Raw genomic sequence first — 17,163 nt, 5'->3', positions numbered from 1 at the left:
GTGTGACCCCGCGAGGGGCGGCCGCTCGCTCCGTGCAGAGGGGGCGCGGCGCTGACCTGTCGGTACCGCCCAGATCTCCCATAAGCCCCAGCGCGCGGCGGCCCCTCCTTCTCTCGGCGGGCCGTGCCGTGCCGGCGCCATCGCGTAGCAGGTGAGCGCCGCCATCCGCCGCCATCCGACCCGGGAGGGCCCGCCCGGCCCCGCCGCCTGCCCCGGGGGCCTCCACGCCGCGCGGGGAGCCATGGCGCCGGGGCTTTTCCGCGGCCCGTAGCCCGGCGGCGGCGGGGCCAACGAGGCCGGGCTCGCGCGCAGGAGCACTGCGCGCGTCGCTTCTGGCGGCAGTGAAGCGGGAGCGGCCCACGGGGGGTGCCGGGGGTGCCGGGCCGGGTTCGGGCCGCCGTCGGGTCTGAGGCGGCTGGGCTCTCGGAAGTTCCGTCCTTAAAGGGACTCCGGCTGCTGCCCTCCGCGGGGCTGCTCGGGAACCGGAAGGGCCCTGAAGTCGGCGGGCGGGGAACGGAGCGTGCGAGAGCGGGCGTGGGGAGCTGAGCGCGGGCCGCCTCCCAAGATCGCATCTGGGGAGCTCGTGGTGCTCCGCCAGCTTCGGACACGGGAGGCAGAGACACTGCAGGGGAACACCCATTCCCTCCCTGGCTCTGGCAGTGGCTAGGGGGTGGAAGATAGCCTGCTACAGCCCTCGTTGGCACGGTGATGCATCGCCACCGTGTTGCGCCTTTTCTCATCCTGCTCTGCTTCCCTCAGCCGCCATGCCTGCCCTCCGGCCTCTCGTGAAGCCTAAGATCGTTAAGAAGAGGACCAAGAAGTTCATCCGCCATCAGTCTGATCGCTATGTCAAAATCAAGGTAAAAACTCATGGAAGCTTCCTTACAGCAGCACCTTGGGGAAGGTCGGGTTTGTGATTGCCCAGAGGCCTGGTGATGGATTAGAGCATAAAGGTCAGGTGTTGCAGCTGTGGGCCGGGCAGTGGTAGCGCAGGTGTGAGACCTATGGGACGTGATACAGCAGTGCAGCACAGTGAATCTTCGTCGGTTGGTTTTGGCCAACCTCGGTGCAGGCATTCTCGCACCAATGTAGTTTTGTAATTGAATGCCAAATGCTCCCTGTGTTTCTTTAGCGCAACTGGCGGAAACCGAGAGGTATCGATAACAGAGTTCGCAGGAGGTTCAAGGGCCAGATCCTGATGCCCAACATCGGTTATGGGAGCAACAAGAAGACAAAGCATATGCTGCCCACGGGATTCAGGAAGTTTCTGGTCCACAATGTCAAAGAGCTGGAGGTGCTCATGATGAGCAACAAGTAAGTCTCTGGGTTTATTCCCTTCCTTCCCTGATTGTTGCTGCAGTTCTGCAGTCAGTGCTGCGGCTGTGTGCTGCTGTGCTGCCCATCCCACAACGGCACTGAGGAGGAGGATGCGGGTAGGAGACCTGGGAGGTGTGCAGCTTTGGGGAACGCAGGCACCGTCTCGCTTTACTCAGCGCCGCGGTGCTGGAAGGCGAATGGAGAGCCTGAGGCCGTCAGACCTCTGTCTGTGGCTCGTTGTTAAACTGCTCTGCTGTCAGCAGGATGGCTCTCGTTGCTTTGCCTGCACTGCTGCCACGCATCGGGCCGGGGAGGCTTAGGGCGCGCTGTGTTCCCTGCAGGTCGTACTGTGCAGAGATTGCTCACAACGTGTCTTCCAAGAACCGGAAGGTCATTGTGGAGAGAGCGGCTCAGCTCGCCATCAAGATCACCAACCCGAATGCCAGACTGCGCAGCGAGGAAAACGAATAAGCTGGCCTCCACGTGTGGGATGTATTTAATAAAATGTAAAAACAAACTGATCAGGATTGGCCTGTTGCCTGTTTCTGAGGGCTTGGCACACAGTGCTGTGACTCCACTTGCACCTGAGGTTTGTGCTGACGGTGAGCTTGCAGCAGTGCACTTTGTGCATCTCTTGCTCTTACCTGGAGATTTGCTTCCTTCCCGGTACTTGTGCTTCAGGGGGCCTGGAGCCATACCCTGCTTGCGATCATGCTGCAGGGGGGGGAACTGACATCTTAGTGGAGGCTAAGAAAAGGTCATGCAAGCAGATGTTCCCTTGTTCTGTAGGCTCCTAGTAGCGTTAGCAGTGTAATGTTGCTGTGATAAGCAATGAATTCAGGAATGAACACGGCTTCGTAGGTACATTTTTATTTTAAGTTACCACTCAAACAAGGTGGATATTCTTTAACACTGCACTATAAATATTTTTCACATCAACCGCTGTCAAAAATGAGAAATGAAAACTTATTACAACTCCATGGCTGTAAGAAATGTGTCGTGGTGCACTTGTTGTCTAATTTGCTGTTACATTTTCTCTTAAGGCTTTTCTTCCCCTCTGCAAAGCAGTATTAGAACAAAACATCTGCTTTAGAGGTTTTCAAATGACAGAAGGTACTGTGGACTGTATGTTTCAGCAACTCTGGTTACTGAGATTCACCTGTGATACTGGAGCACTCAATATGAGCTTCCCTCCTAATTAGTGTTGCAGCTGTGTAATTTAATGACCAGAATTTGGAGCAGATGGGTGCTGTGGTGGTGGTCACTCAGAACTGATTGCTCCAAGAAGCAAAGAGAGGCCCACTGCTTAATGCAGAGAAAAGCTTGGTAAGTGATTTGTGTTGTACTACAATCCTGCAGTCTCTTTTGGAAGGCAGCCTATTGAGGTATTCTGCAGTAAAAGTAGAAAGAAAAAGCATTGCTGAAACGCTGTGGAAATACCCACCTGTCCCTTGTATGAATCCAGCCCTGTGCAGACAGGCTGGGATGTCTTGGTAAGAAAGTCCAGCTGCAGCTTGCGCAGCTTTGCTCATGCAAGTTTCCTTCCTCTTCTTGACAAAGGTGCTTATGGTGTACATCACTACTTAAAAGACACGCAGATTTCAGCCATGTTGTTAAGTGAAACAATACATTCTTCAGGCAATTTGGAGTAAAAAGTGCGTGTGCAGTGGTTAAAAAAAAAAAACAAACTTTAAAGCTATTTCACTTTGCACTTCAGTAGGGAAACTCCAGGAGGTGGTTTCCATTTTCCATGGCATCATGCTACATTGCTTGACATACCCTGTAAAAGCTTGCTGAAACTTAGCATACACATCTACTCCTCCCTGCACGGGGGCAATGCTTTCCTTGATCTCACGTGCCACGTTAAAATGCAGTGAGATGCCTGGTGCCCACAGGTGCAGCCAGAAGCAGCTACTTCTGCTAGCACTCACCGGCTGCCAAGCAGCTGCTGCAGCACAGAGCAGCTTGATGACATCCTCACTGCCCACCTGTGACATCCCTTGGCTCACGTGTGGGGAGGCAGGCAATGGAGCGCAGGGCAGAGCCCTAGCTCACGTCCATTGATTCTGCAGAAGGCAGAGAAGCAGTGTCTTTCTGGATACTTTCAAAAAGCGATGCCATTTCAGGACTGGATCTGATGTGAGAAGAAAATTCAGCCATCGCTGGACTTTTCTCTGCTTCAGGGATGGTCAGGAGAGCAGCTACTGCTCTCATTGCCGATCGCTTCAATTCATCCTGCTTTTCAAACTCCTGTTTCACTGAACCAGCTTTTACCTAAAAATCCAAAGCAGAATCTTCAGTTGGGATTAAGAAAAGGTGATGCTGGCACAGCACTGACCACATCAGCAGAGTGAGCAGATTGTTTTCTAATCAGAGGGACTTGGGGAGCAGGTTGCTCAGAAGTAGTAGCAGAGGGCTAAGAACGCCCAGCACGCCCCACTGATCTCACCTTTGTGGAGCAGGTTGCCCGGAGCGGTTCGATCAGTCGCTCGAGCCGCTGCAGAACTGCGTTAGGACAAAGCGTAGACAGCCGGGCCAGCATTATGAAAGTCAGCATCTAGACAAAGGAGGAAAGGTAAGATGTGCTGCTTCGCTGCAGCCTCCATTGCCCTGGCTCCAGCATGGATCTGTCTGCAGAAGGCTGTGCTCTCATCATGGCATCTGTACCACAGTGGTTTCCTCTGCACTTCTGCGAGGGGTTTTTATTAAGAGTCATAATTAGAAATGCACCTGCTTGCAGCCAACGTACAACAGGTGCCCAGCTGGACTCAGGTCCCAGGCGTCCTGCTGCCAGGGGTCTGTGGGGTGCTCAGCTTTTGAGAGAAAGCCTGCGTTCACCCAGCAGTTGTGCCACTGCTGTACCCCTTCTAAGTGGAGGTAGATTAAACAGAATGAAAAGGAAACAGTGCTCCTATCAAGCTATGAGTCGTGCCCTGGCTCCCTCAGAGCTGATGTCATGGTTTTATGTTTTTTGTTTTTTTGGGTTGCAGTCTTCCACATCAAAATATCATGCAGTGCACGGGGCATTAAAGTGTCCCTGCCCCAATCCCAGGTTCCCATCCCTGTACATTACAGAAGTCCTGGGATCTGGCCCTTCCAGGGGGGGGCTCTCCTGCTGCCTGGCAGTGGGTGCTGGAGGTGCTTTCCCAGCCGTTCCAAGCTGTTCAGGTTTGACTCAGTCTCGGGAACTCTCTCTCTCATCTTGTCTGATTTAATAGTCTCAATTTCAATTAAATTGTATCTATTGTGTTATCTTGTATTCCGGTATCACAGTAAAACAAGTGTTCCTCCATAGATTGTTGCCGCTGTTCTTTTCCTCCCTTCCTTCCTTCCCATTCTGTGGGACCGGGGTGGGGGTGGAAGGGCAGAGGCCTGCTGCCCCCCTGTCACGGCCATAGATTGATCTGGTCAACTCCATGACAGCTGAGTAACATCAGTTACTTCTCTGTCCTACAGCAGTTTTGGCAAAGCACCTACCCACCTGAATATCATAGTGATCCTTCAGTCCATCCTCCACATGGTTCAGGTACTCACAGATATCCAACCGGTCAAGGCAGCTTTCCAGCAGCGTGTACATGCACTCAAAAGCAGCTTTCCTCACATCAAGGCCATCATCCACCGTGTGTTTGAATGGCCCCATTTCTACCTTAAACAAGAAAAAAACCAGAGCTGTAACCTACCAGCAGACAGCGAGACTGCTTCACACACACAGAGCTGCTGCCGTACCGCGCTCGGCACAAACCGATGGCATACCTCTCGGATGAGTTCTCTTCTGACCTTTGTTTCGTTATATAAGCTGGGGAGAAGTGCGTTTAGCAAGTCCCGGATTAAAGAAGGTTTGTTATGAGCAGCAGAATTAAACATGGCTAAAGCCACCCGTCGAACATTCAGGTCTGAATCCTGAAGGGTTTTTAAGAAGTTACCTGTGGTTGAGAACACATCAGGCAGTGTTTTACAGGTCCACCAAGAAGCAATTGTAACTGACACAGGAACACTACAGTGTACTTTTGATGTAGCTGGGATACAGCTATGGTGAAATAACTTTAGGGGCATGGTTAACAGACACTGGAGATACTTTAATTGAGGGTTACTATATCCTTAATAGAAGAATTGTGCATATTTTTTTGCATATGGGCATAAAGATAAACGGCAAGATTCCAGCTACCGCAGACCTTCCCTTAAAGTCACATCTGAAGGTTCAGTATTCAAGGACGGCGTTCTTTCTTCTTGCTTAGATCTACTTTGCTCCAATAAGACTTCTCAGAAACAGAAGGCCTACTTCCATACAACAGATCTGAGACAGAGGCTCCCTACAAGGTATAAGGCCTTAATTTGGGTTGTGTTTCACAAGATCCTTTCTGCATAATGCTTGAATCTTACGTTTGAAAGCAGAGGGAGTTAATGCTTCCTAAAAATCTCTGCCACCAACAGAATATGCCCGAGAGCAGAGTATCACAACATTTAGCAAGGGCCCACGTGACAGTGCTCCTCCTGAGCGCCAAAAGCAAAGAGGCACTGCAGAAAAATAACTGGATTAGGTGAGGCTCACACAGGTGTGAAAAATCCCTGAGCTGTTAATGAAAGCCAAAACCTGCTCCCACGCACCCTGCGACTTTCACTAGCTTACCTATGCAGCCTTTCAGAAGAGCATCAATAGGTTGAGGATGGTCTGCAATGGTGAATTTGACTGCAGTCACCACTGTACTGCGGGCATGCGGAGAGCCTGCGACAAAGATGGAAAGAAGAAAACAGTGACAGATCAAGAGACAAAATCATCACTTTAACTTTGTAGCACGCATTCTGCTCTCAGTTTCAGCGGACATGCATTGAAAAGCGGGCTGAGGATTTGCCTGAACAACCTCTCCCAGCACAATGTCTTTGTCCAGTCCCTGCTGTGAGCCACCTCCCACAGCCCATGCAATGCATGGCTCCTTTGAGCCCCTCGCAAAGATCCCCTGTCTCCCTTTCACCTCTCCGGTCTGCCTGTCTCCCCGCAGTACCCACCAGTGCTTTACAAGAGGAGCTTCCAGCAAAACAAAGCACCTCTCCATCTCAGCAGTGCTCTTCATTACCTGATGACAGCTGTTTTTTCAGCCGAGGCAGCAGCTCAGAGGGATTCACCAGAGTCAGCTTCCCCAAGCACTCGGCCACCACGTTGCGCGTCCCTTCCTCTGAGCACTCACAGTGCTTAAAAAGCAGAGCCCAAATATCCTCCACGTAGGGCTTGAGGCTGTCGGCTGGGGAGGAGCTAATGACTTCTTTTAAAGAGTGCAGCAGGAGGTACTGTCTCTTGGGCTGGCTTTCAATCTCTTTCAGCATGAAGGGAAGATACTCCTTAAGATTTCCAACACTGATGTTCCCCAGTGCATAGGAAGCAGCAGATTTCACCTCTTCGCTGGGGGAAGCGAATGCTTCCAGGATGACGGTTTTGAGCTCCTTCTGAGCACTCGTGAGGTTCGTGGTGCGCCCCATCTCTGCCAGCGAAAGGAAGGCCAGCACCTTTACAGCAGCGCTGCTTTTGGGGCTTTTTACATCCTGGATAAACTGGTTCACTGTGCCAGGGGCTTCTTTGGGGCAGGCCGAGGAAAGGGCTGCCACACACTTAGCAGCAGAATAATACGCCTGCTTGTGTAACGCTGCCGATGCCCCAGGTGGACCAGAGGAGTACACGGGTGCCGTCAGCTGCTTCAGCAGCTCTGAGTAGCCCACAGTGGCTGCCTTTGTCAGAACCAGAGCCTGGAAGAAGTCAATGATAGCGTTCAGAGCCCCTCCTTGAAGCAAAGGTGAGTGGACAAGCTGAAAGATTTCAGCAAGAACTGAACCAGTGATCTTAGAGATGCAGGATGGATAAACCTTAGCTAAAGTAGTAAGGAATGCGATCGCCACCTGGGAAACGTGCATGTCATTCTCACTGATTAAAGCAGGGAGCTCTGTAAGAACAGACTCTATCATGACAGGCTTAAGGCTGTCACTGTAGTTCTTCACCAGAATATCCAGAGCGGCCAGAGTGCTGAGTTTCAAGGCACGTTGATTCTTTCTCAAGAAGGAAGCTAGAATGGGGAAGCCTTCCCCTAGGATAGGTCTTAAGTCTATTTTAAGTGGAGAACTGGCAATGAGTGTTAATGCTTTAACTGCTGTCAATCGGGTGATTTCATTTTTGAGCCTCTCCAGAAATATCTTCAACGTTGGCTGCAGATCAGTGCTTAAATGGTCTCCCAGACTGTAAATGATTTGTCCCATACACGAGATAGCACGCTCTTTTACCTCCTGGTCAATGTCAGCTGCCTTCAATCGTTTCAGAGTCCCAGGAAAAAGGTCCTTCACATATGGCTTGGCATCAAAAGTGCAAGGTTTGTCCAGAGGCCTGATAACCTTCACAAGCTGCTGAGCAACCAGCAGAGCTTCTGAAGTGATCTTATAGAAGGGGTCTCCTATACAGGCCACAACTGGAGGTAACAGGCTTTTGATATGAGGATGAAATGCCTCTGGCTCGTGGTTGCAAAGAAGGACGTAAAGGAAAGACAGCGCGTCGATTCTCATGTTGGAGGAGTTGGATTTGTCGGCCAAGGAGAAAACAATGCCTGTGCAGAAGAGACAAGAATGAACGCTGCTTATTTCAACTGATGGTTTCTATTGGGAAAAAAAGCCACCAAAGACACCCTCAGAAAATGGGCTCAATCTGAATCTGTTTTCTTTCCTCTCCGCACTCAAATTATATTTACCATTCCAAAGAACTATTATCTTTGCAGTCTTTCTGCTTCCAGGGAAGAAGCAGTCACTCTTTGCAGCAGGCACAGATAGCTGGCCACAGAAACTTTTTAAAACTTAATAAGAAAAGTCATCCTGGGCTGAGCTAAGGAAGGACTGTTATCAGAATACAACCAGGACTGACAATGTTAAGGCTGGAATTCTCCATTCTCAGCAGACACCCCACGCAGCTGTAATGTCCCTTTCTGAGCTTTTCCTTTATTCTTCTGTGGGAAGTCTTATGACTTCTTTTATGACTCCTGTTAGTATTGCCAGCAACATAACTGTGGATCATTAGCAGACTTCCTTCCTAAATGTCACATACTTCCAAGTCCATTTTCTGACTTAATCAGAAACACAACACTGCTTGCTATCCCTGAAGTTGTGCTTGGCTTTCTGATTACGAGCTTTCTGCAATGCACTGATTCCTAAGAAAGAAGGACAGGAGACTTTTTATACATTTACTACACAGTCACTCCAAAAGCCAAAGCAGACCCTCAGTACTACAAGCCTTTCAGCAGTCTGGGATACTTCATGAACTCACAGGCAAGGAAAGCTCTGTGAAAAATGTGAGGGAACATATAAAATTATCAGTCAGAATGAATATCTCTGTTAATACCACTACATTTTGTAAAAGAAAAAGTCACTTGTTACTGACCTCAGCAGGCTAGCAAGTAATTCTAGCTAATTTCAAAGGAGGCTGGAACATGCCCTCTTAAAGACACCTCCTCCAGGGACTGTGGAAATGAAGCTGGTATTCTTACCCTGGCTGTCAGTGGTAGACAGAACTAAGGACTGATCTGGGAACTGCTTAACATATCAATGTGGAGAAGAACGTGACATGCAGGCCTTGAAGCTGAACAGAAACAACACACAGGAATAAAACCTGAACACACAGGTCAGGAGCACACATGCTGTGATACCAACTAACAGAGCCAACCCACGGACCGTGGACAAGCTTTACCAGGCACTAGTGCAGGGACATGCTCTGCCAGGCAACCAGGAAGAACATTGGCCAGCTCCGTCAGGAGGCTGAAACAACCTTGCCTGGACTTGATGCTCTTGTCTTTGAGCTGCTTGTGCAAGGCCTTGACAATGCTGGGAACCTGCAGTGTGGAAAAACAAAACAGAAAGAAACACATCGGTCATCCCAGCTTCCAGAGCACAGAGATCTGTTTCCAAAGCAGCTTGCTCAGCTGAGCCAGAAGCACCAACAGCACAGCAAGAAAACCGTCAGGATTCAGCAGTCAACAGTGGAGTTGTTCATTAGAAAACAAGACAAAGGAAAGATTACAGTGCATGTGAAGAAAAAATACACAAACAGGTGAGCTGGAGGGGACTTTATTCTTCCATATTCTACAAACAGAATCCCCAGCAAACCTTTCTGGTGCGGGTGTTGTCCCCTAAAACAAAAGCTTTAAGAAATACAACAAGACCGTTACTTTAGCCAAAGGCTAGTGTGTCCTGTACAGTCTAAAAACACGCCAGAGGCTGGCCCAGGGGAACAACTGCACACAGCTGAGTGCTCTTGCTCTGCCTCAGCTCTCACTCCCAGGAAGGGTAGTAAGAATGAACTGAAACAAAAGGGGGAACTGTTAACCCTTGGGATCCAGTACCTCCTGGTAGTCTGCCCAAAGCTCCTTCAGCTAGCTTTGTTCTCAAGCTTGACTATTAGGCACATTCATCAGTGGCTCACTATCTACTTCTCTTTATTGCTTTCTGCTGTCATCCAGCCCACCATCTCCTCACACACCTGGTTCTGAAGCATTGTCAGGGAAACATCATCTTTGTCAGAGTCGTCTGAAGCATGCAGCCAGCTCTGGACGGGCAGCGTTTGCTTCAGCAAGGAGATATAAGCACTGAAGATATCAGCTTTGACATTCTCCTCTCTCTCCTTAAATCTGCTTATCAAAACTGGAGAAAGGGTTTTGTAGAAGTCCTGAAGGAGATCATGCCTGCTGCTGACAATGGCCTCCAGGCACTTTGCTGCAGCCCTGCGGACTTTCCAACTGATGTCATCATCATCACTGTACTCATCATCACTTTCTGGAAGGAAGACAAGGGAAAACAAGGTGCATTGTCAGGAGCAAATCAGAAGTAGACCATCACCTGATATCTCAGAGTCTAACCCTTTGGCTGACTAAACAAACAGGTGCCAATAACTCACACATACAAAATTGTCCAGAATAGCCTGTCCCTACAGATGTCACCAGAGACAGCAGGGTGACCCAGGGCTGATGTGAGTTCAGATCCTTCTGTTTCACGTGAGAGCTGGCAGAACAAACCTTAATATTACTTCACTTACTGGGGAAGCCACATCAGCTCAGGCATGAAGGCTTTTGTTTTGAAGGAAAAATGAGATTCTCTGATTTTACAGAATCACAGAACGGCCAGGGTTGGAAGGGACCTCAAGGATCATGAATCTCCAACCCCCTGCTGCATGCACCAACCCCCACATTTAATACTATCCCACGCTGCCCAGGGCCCCATCCAACCTGGCCTTGAACACCTCCAGGGATGGACGGGGCATCACAGCCTCTCTGGGCAGCTGCTCCAGCACCTCACCGCTCTCTCTGTAAAGAGTTTCCCCCTGACGTCCAATCTAAATCTGTCCAATCTAAATCTCCCCTCCCTCAACTTCAAACCATTTCCCCCTGTCCTGCAGTTATCAACCCTTTCCAAGAATTGATTCCCCTCCTGTCTGTAGGCTCCCTTTAGGTACCAAAGGCTGCAATGAGGTCACCCCACAGCTTCTCTTCTCCAGGCTGAACAAGCCCAGCTCCATCAGCCTGTCTTCGTAGGGGAGGTGCTCCAGTCCCCTGATCATCTTCATGGCTCTCCTCTGGACCCTCTCCAACAGCTCCCTGTCTTTCTTGTACTTTCTTGTACACTTGGACGCAGTGCTGCAGATGGGGCCTCACAAGAGCAGAGCAGAGGGGGACAATCACCTCCCTGTCCCTGCTGGCCACCCCTCTGCTGATGGAGCCCAAAGGCAGAAATTTTAAAGGCAGAAATACGTAAATATTTGTTTTAGCAATCCCTGAATGGCACAAAATAGCAAACAATTTACAACGTTACTGGCAGAAGAACTAACACACTGTCCAGGAAGCCTGCCAGGATCTTACCCTGGTTAGCATGAAAGTAAACAAACATGCCCTCCTTTCAGGGAACCTGTTCTAACTTTGCTCTTAGCTGCCACACATTTCATGCAGCTATAGATAGAGACATTACAAGATGCTTTCTATAGGTGAAAGTACTCAGACATACACCTGCTATCTGACCAAGCTAAACAGATTCTGAAAGTAAACACAAGACCCCTCTTAAGACAGTATCAGATTGCTTTCACTGGTGACTGAGATGTTTCTAATGTTTCTACTTTCAAGGGTCCAGGACTGTAGCTTTGCTTCTTTCTGCTACAAAGCAGTAAAAAATAGCTGCCTTATAATAATAACAATGGTGTGGCTACAATATCTGTAGGCTGAGTTGGGTTGAACTGAAACTGTTACGCTGAAATGGCAGCCTTTCATTTCAACAGCAGTTCACAGAACCACAGAATTGTAGGGGCTGGAAGGGACCTCTAGAGATCATCTAACCCAAAAACAATACTGCACAGCACCCCAGCAGATGCAGTAAGAAACCCATAAGGTAACCGTTAACTGCAATTGTTAGATCTCCTCGTAACATCTTTCTTCTCAAGAAACACCATTTTGTTAGGATCCCAGGAGGAGATTCTAACTGGCACATGTGTGAATCTACTGCAGCTAAATTATCAGAGAACCAGGAACCTGGTTACAGCTGATTCAAATGCTTGGTGCCACCAGTGGAAGCTCAGACTTCAGAAGGCTCAAAGATGGCACCTCCCCTCGACTGACAACCCACACACACCAAATCAGCTGCTCGGAGCCACAGTCTGAGGTCTGCCTGGCAGGCTGCAAGCAGCACTGGCACTTCTGAGAGCACAAGGAAGTGCTTCCAACAGCCAAGATGTCAGAGCTGCTCCTCAGGATTTCCAAGCATGAAGCATGGCTGCTCCCTGTACATGCTCTAGGAGATTACTACTAAGTCAGCAGGGACAAGAAAGGCAATGCTTCCTCCACCTACTCTCTGACAGTTCAGAGGACTAGATTCAGTGTTCTCCCTGTTGCCTCAGGCAGGCCGAGATCTGAGGCTCTTGTTATTACCATCAGTAAATTAAAACAACCAAATCAAGAGCACTGTCTTGAGACACATCTGAAAAGTAACATCCCAGAGAATGAGAGAGCAGGCAGGGGAGAAACGTAAACCAGTGTTCTGCTAAGCACAGTCATCCTCACAAGCAGGCACCTTGTTCTTCATCCTCCCCGTTCTCAGTTTCCATCCTTTCTTCCTCTTCTTCCTCCTCGTTGTCATAGTTGTAGTTCGGGTCAAAGGTGATGTACTTCAAACACAAACTCATCACGTTTGGGATGTGAGGGTCAATTTCTTTTGGGCACCTATCATGACAAATAAAAATTCTAGAAATTAGAGTTAATAAAATGAGTAATTAGCAATTTTAAATATTCAACTAATACAGTCCATCTGAAAAGGATCCCGAAATGCTTCCCAGACTGTTTAAGCATTTTGTTAGTATGAGTTAAGTCCTTTTCTTACCATGCATGAAGCAATACCACATTCTCCTAGGGAGAATGCACTGGTTTCTATAAGGAAAAAAAAAAAACACCCCAGAAAAAAACTAGCTGTGAACACCTGGTTCAGTCTGCTCCCCACGGGAGAAAAGCTCAGCAGCTCTGCAGGGCTGCTTCTCCAAGACAAGCCCTGAACTTCTGACCGAATGTCAGGAAAGCTGCAGCTCAGCAGCTCCTCTGTATGACCCCCCTTCTTGCCTTCCACTCCCTCCCTGCTCTAGGAACCCCCTTCTCAAGGTATCCTCCAAAGACAAGAAAAACTCCTAGTTCTGCAAAACCGATACAGAAAATACACTTTTATACATTAAGGAAATACAGCTCATAAATCACACCCAACTCTGTATGTGAAGAAGAAAAGTTATTTGTGAACTATCTTTCCCAACAGGAATGTATGTAGGAAGATACTCAGCCCAGGACACTGTAAGTAGACATATTTACACCAGAAGGACATCAGTGCAAAGGATGGTGCAGCTGTTCAAGGGCACACACCTTCTCACAAAAGACTCAAATGCCTGAAAGCAGTACTCTCTCAACTCATCATCATCCACGTTACAGTACCGAACAATCAGGGGAATTATCTTCTCCAGATGTTCTCCTGGGAAAGACAAAGTAAGCAGTGGTAAACAATGTCAGCCACCTGCTACTTCCTTCACGTGCCTGGCACAGCATCCCCCACTTGGATCCCTTAGGCCAAGGGAGCCAAGCAAGGAGCCAGCAGCCCACCAGCAAGCAGCCCTGCAGGGATTTTCAGAGACAACCCTGGCCCTTCAGTCATAGAAAGAGCTACACCTAGAAGTCTTCTAGGGCTGAATGTCAGTTCTGGCAGATCTTTCAGACTTGCTATCCTACATTTCTCCTCTTATTTAAAACAAGGTGAATCCACTGCCGTCATTCACAGAAGCATTAATTCAGACCAGGGTAGTGATAAAGACCTTGAGATGAAGTGCACTATAGAATGGCAGCCAGAGAGTTCGCTTGGTGTCTCCTCCCAAGTGTAGACCAATGCCAAATTAGGACCACAGAGAGAATCCCAAAGCACAACCCACTAACACATCAGGAACAGACCAAATGCACTTCTTTTACCACTGAAAGAGAGCTGCTTTAAAATGCATGCCTGTTTCCAGTACCGTTTCAAGCCACTTGTCCTACCTATGCGGTGTCCAGCCTGCCTACTGATGCCAGCGACACACTGAATGTATGTCCTTGTAGTTGAAGTAGACTCATTCTTCTTCAGCTCAGCAATAAGGTGCTCTGCAAGCTCTGAGAAGATGTTCCCACTGCAGGTCAGGACGAGATGACCCAAAGCAATGATGGCTCTTTTACGTACTGCCAACCTGGGGCTCGTTAGCTGAGGAAGGAGACAGTTCAGGATGGAAGAATGGAAAGAGTAGAGCGTTCCCCCCAGCCTGCAACCAACAGAACGAGACAGAATTTGAAAGTCAGCATGTCAGAGGAAAAGCTCCTATGCCAGCAAAAAGCATACAAGCTCTTCAGCTATGAAGGGGAAGGGAGAGCAAAAGGGAGTTTTTGGCATCCTGGGTTTGAACACTGGCTTGTACTGTACAACACAGGGAAAGGTTTTGTCTTCATCATGGAGTAATTTGATTTTGATTGAGTCCTTCTAGATGACCTGGGGCTTCGTCAATAATTTCCTGCATGCAGCTGACATATGACACTGTCACTCTGACTTATGTAACAAGAGAAAGAGGCAGCCAGGAAAAAAAATGCATGTGCAATCAGATCAGAGGGCTAAAATAAACTCCCCCGCTTTGCCCTCCCTTGCCTTACTTTTTTTTTTTTTTTTAACAGAGCCTCTGTGGGATCCATCACTACTGTTACCACTATTGCCCAGCACAGACAGGCTCAGCATGCAGCCCCTCATTCCTGCTGGGCAATCTGCTCTGCTGAGATATTCCCCAGTGGCAGCCAACCCAAATCCTTCAGTTTTAAGCCCACAGAGTAAGATTAGGGAAATACAGAAATCAAAAGCACACACACACAGTGCAGCCCCTTGCTGCACCCAGCTGCCAAAGGAAATCCTTTGGTACCTGCTCAACATATCTGACAGGATGTCAAGAGCCTCCAGCTGCACAGATACATCCTCCTGCTTTCCAATAGCTCCTGTCAGCTGGGCTGTGATCTTTTTGCATACATTTGCTGTCATGGTGGAACCTGCAAGAGAGAGATTTTTCCCGTCACTTAAAAAGAGGTCTCGATCCTACAGTGAAAATAACAATTCACCACAGAAAGAGATGACAAGAGCAGCAGTCAGCCAGCTTTTGTTTGAGGTGAAGGACAGACATCGCCAGCAGCAAGGAGCCTCCAGCTGCAGTACAGCTTGCTAATGCCCCCAAAGCAGCTCCTCACCTTGTAGAGTCTTCTACCCAAACGGTGGCACAGAATGGGCAGCCCCTGCCATGGAACTCATGGAGCAGAGCTGGGGGGAGTTTTCTGACAGTTTCTTTTTCCCCTGTTTTAACTTGAAAATATTCAGATCCAACACATCAGTGTTTTCTGTATAGGGAGAGCAATCATAGCAGAAACAGCCCTGTTTCATCAGCTCTGTGATGAAATTTAGTAATTTGCAAACTAATCCTCAGTCTCCCCTCAGCCTCTAACACAGGCACAGCACTGCTGTGGCAACCTGCCATAAAGGAGCAGCAGATACACGGAATGGCTGCAGAGGAAACTTACATCTCCGTGAATGCCGGGTATGTCCTGAGTAGCTGGATCTCAACTCGCACTGAATGCCTTAGGACTGCAGAAACGTAAGTGGATTTCTCTCAGATGCAGTTTCAGATGCGAGTATCCTCACAGTGACCAGCTCAAGAGATCTCATGTCACCTCATCTCTACCCATAGCAGTATTTCAGCTTGAACTACCTTTCCTTCTTCCTTCATTTCTTGTCCTCCAGCTAGTGAATAAGGAATTTATAATGTTCAGGCTCTGACCACCCATTTTCCTGCTTCCCAAAAGCGATGATTCCCTTTTGCCTCAATCTATCAGGCAGGGACAAATGTTTTACCTGTAGAAGCCGGAGGCAACTCAGAGATGACTGTTTTCAGCCCAATGCTGGAGATGTCCCTCAGCTGCTCCTTGTCCGATAACATGTTTGTGCACAGTGTATCCACAATGGTTTCCACCTGGTACTCCTTCACTTTGCCAACCAGTGGGCCCAGGCTGCAGAAGGACAACCAGATGAGAATGAACATGAAGAGGACTGCTTTCCCAAGTCAGTTTTGAAACAAAATCAGCCATAAGAGAGTGTCTTCCTAGAACAAATGCCAAATGGTTTTTACATGCTATTAACTATCTATTGCCCTCTGCCACATGTGTGAAAGCCTCCTCCTTAGCCAAGGCTCAGAACTGCCATGGGGAGTCTGCTCCCTTCACTCTGCACTTTTTGTTGTTATTACTATTATTACTACCACTATTACAACTTTTAACAACCTGTGTTTCCTGCTTGTGAGTTTGTACTCAAAATTGTGCATAAAGTATTTGACAGCATTTGTTCGCAATTATAGCTAATTAGTTGAAAAATGTAAAGCAGAAACCATCTGTCTGCAAAGAGGGCTGAACCTGTCATCAGCTTAATATCACCTGTAACAACGACAGGGACACTGGGAAACTCAGTGCTGGACTTCAAACCTTTCTAAAGGAGAGGAGCTTGATGTCCAAAAACTTTAAACTGAGCTTCTCTCTAAAGAAAAGAAATCTCAGGCATGCTGCCTCACAATTTGGTAAGAACTCAACTACTTCTGAAGTCACCTACTGCTTCAACAAAGGCATCACCCTGCCTGGATCCCAACAGGTAAAGAAACTCGTGTGTGCAGCAGGCGAGGGAAAGCCCCCAGGAGGGGAGGCTGGAGCAGGGTGCCAATGCAGCAGGAGCAGGCTGCACTCCAACACTCAGAAGAGTCTGTGACAGCCTTGTAATTGCCAGTGAATACAGGAGGTTCTGACACAGCTCTTACCATCTGACAGCAAGGTTCTGTACTTCCCCATTTTTGTCTTCCAGCAATTTCAAAAGCATTTTCACGACTTTTTTCTCACTGTCTTCATCTAGTTTTATAGAATCTTTTTGCAGTTCCATCATCAGGTCATTGGTGGCCATAAATCTGAAAGAAATGTAGCAGAAGAGGACTGGCTGATACACAGACACAAACGAATCTCCTCCTCTTGACAGTAAGTCCTTGTACAAAAACAGATTTTCAAAGACTAACCTACCATCCTTTACACTCTAATGAAAAAGACAGAACTGATACTTTCTGACAAGAAGAAAACTCAGAGTGAGGCAGCTGGTGAAAAGGCTCTGGCTAGAAAGTCTCTGAAAATGTTGCAGACATTCTCTTCTAAAAATATTTGACGAGGATGGGGTAAGGCACAACTGAAACTGGCACTGTGGGATGGGATACATTGTGCATTTTCTCAGTGC

At 48.3% G+C, this 17,163-nt stretch overlaps 2 protein-coding genes across 2 annotated transcripts in view; one reads left to right on the top strand and one right to left on the bottom strand.

Annotated features, from left to right (window-relative positions):
• The first annotated feature begins 85 nt into the window (after positions 1–85).
• RPL32 (ribosomal protein L32) lies at positions 86–1,838 on the top strand. Its single transcript, XM_042880795.1, has 4 exons — positions 86–151; positions 760–860; positions 1,133–1,314; positions 1,659–1,838. Exons 2-4 carry the CDS (start codon positions 765–767, stop codon positions 1,786–1,788), a joined length of 408 nt encoding a protein of 135 aa, XP_042736729.1. The 5' UTR covers positions 86–151; positions 760–764; the 3' UTR covers positions 1,789–1,838.
• A 333-nt stretch (positions 1,839–2,171) lies between these two features.
• LOC122185212 (cullin-associated NEDD8-dissociated protein 1-like) overlaps positions 2,172–17,163 on the bottom strand; it is a 16,596-nt gene continuing 1,604 nt past the window's right edge. Inside the window, exons 2-15 of the mRNA XM_042880791.1 lie at positions 16,703–16,846; positions 15,754–15,908; positions 14,777–14,900; positions 13,878–14,134; positions 13,218–13,323; positions 12,388–12,536; positions 9,818–10,110; positions 9,029–9,170; positions 6,390–7,898; positions 5,945–6,040; positions 5,071–5,240; positions 4,799–4,963; positions 3,767–3,874; positions 2,172–3,591 (exon numbers count right to left, since the gene is read on the bottom strand). Coding sequence (XP_042736725.1) covers positions 3,364–3,591; positions 3,767–3,874; positions 4,799–4,963; positions 5,071–5,240; positions 5,945–6,040; positions 6,390–7,898; positions 9,029–9,170; positions 9,818–10,110; positions 12,388–12,536; positions 13,218–13,323; positions 13,878–14,134; positions 14,777–14,900; positions 15,754–15,908; positions 16,703–16,846 — 3,646 coding nt within the window. The 3' untranslated portion in view covers positions 2,172–3,363. The remainder of the gene's footprint in view (positions 3,592–3,766; positions 3,875–4,798; positions 4,964–5,070; positions 5,241–5,944; positions 6,041–6,389; positions 7,899–9,028; positions 9,171–9,817; positions 10,111–12,387; positions 12,537–13,217; positions 13,324–13,877; positions 14,135–14,776; positions 14,901–15,753; positions 15,909–16,702; positions 16,847–17,163) is intronic.

The sequence above is a fragment of the Lagopus leucura genome, unplaced genomic scaffold (genome assembly GCF_019238085.1).
Source record: "Lagopus leucura isolate 7727_CA_CO unplaced genomic scaffold, USGS_WTPT01 Super-Scaffold_100028, whole genome shotgun sequence".
In the NCBI taxonomy this organism is placed as follows: Eukaryota; Metazoa; Chordata; class Aves; order Galliformes; family Phasianidae; genus Lagopus; species Lagopus leucura.
The sequence above is the reverse complement of the archived record's forward strand: the minus strand, read 5'-3'. Positions and strand labels throughout refer to the sequence as shown.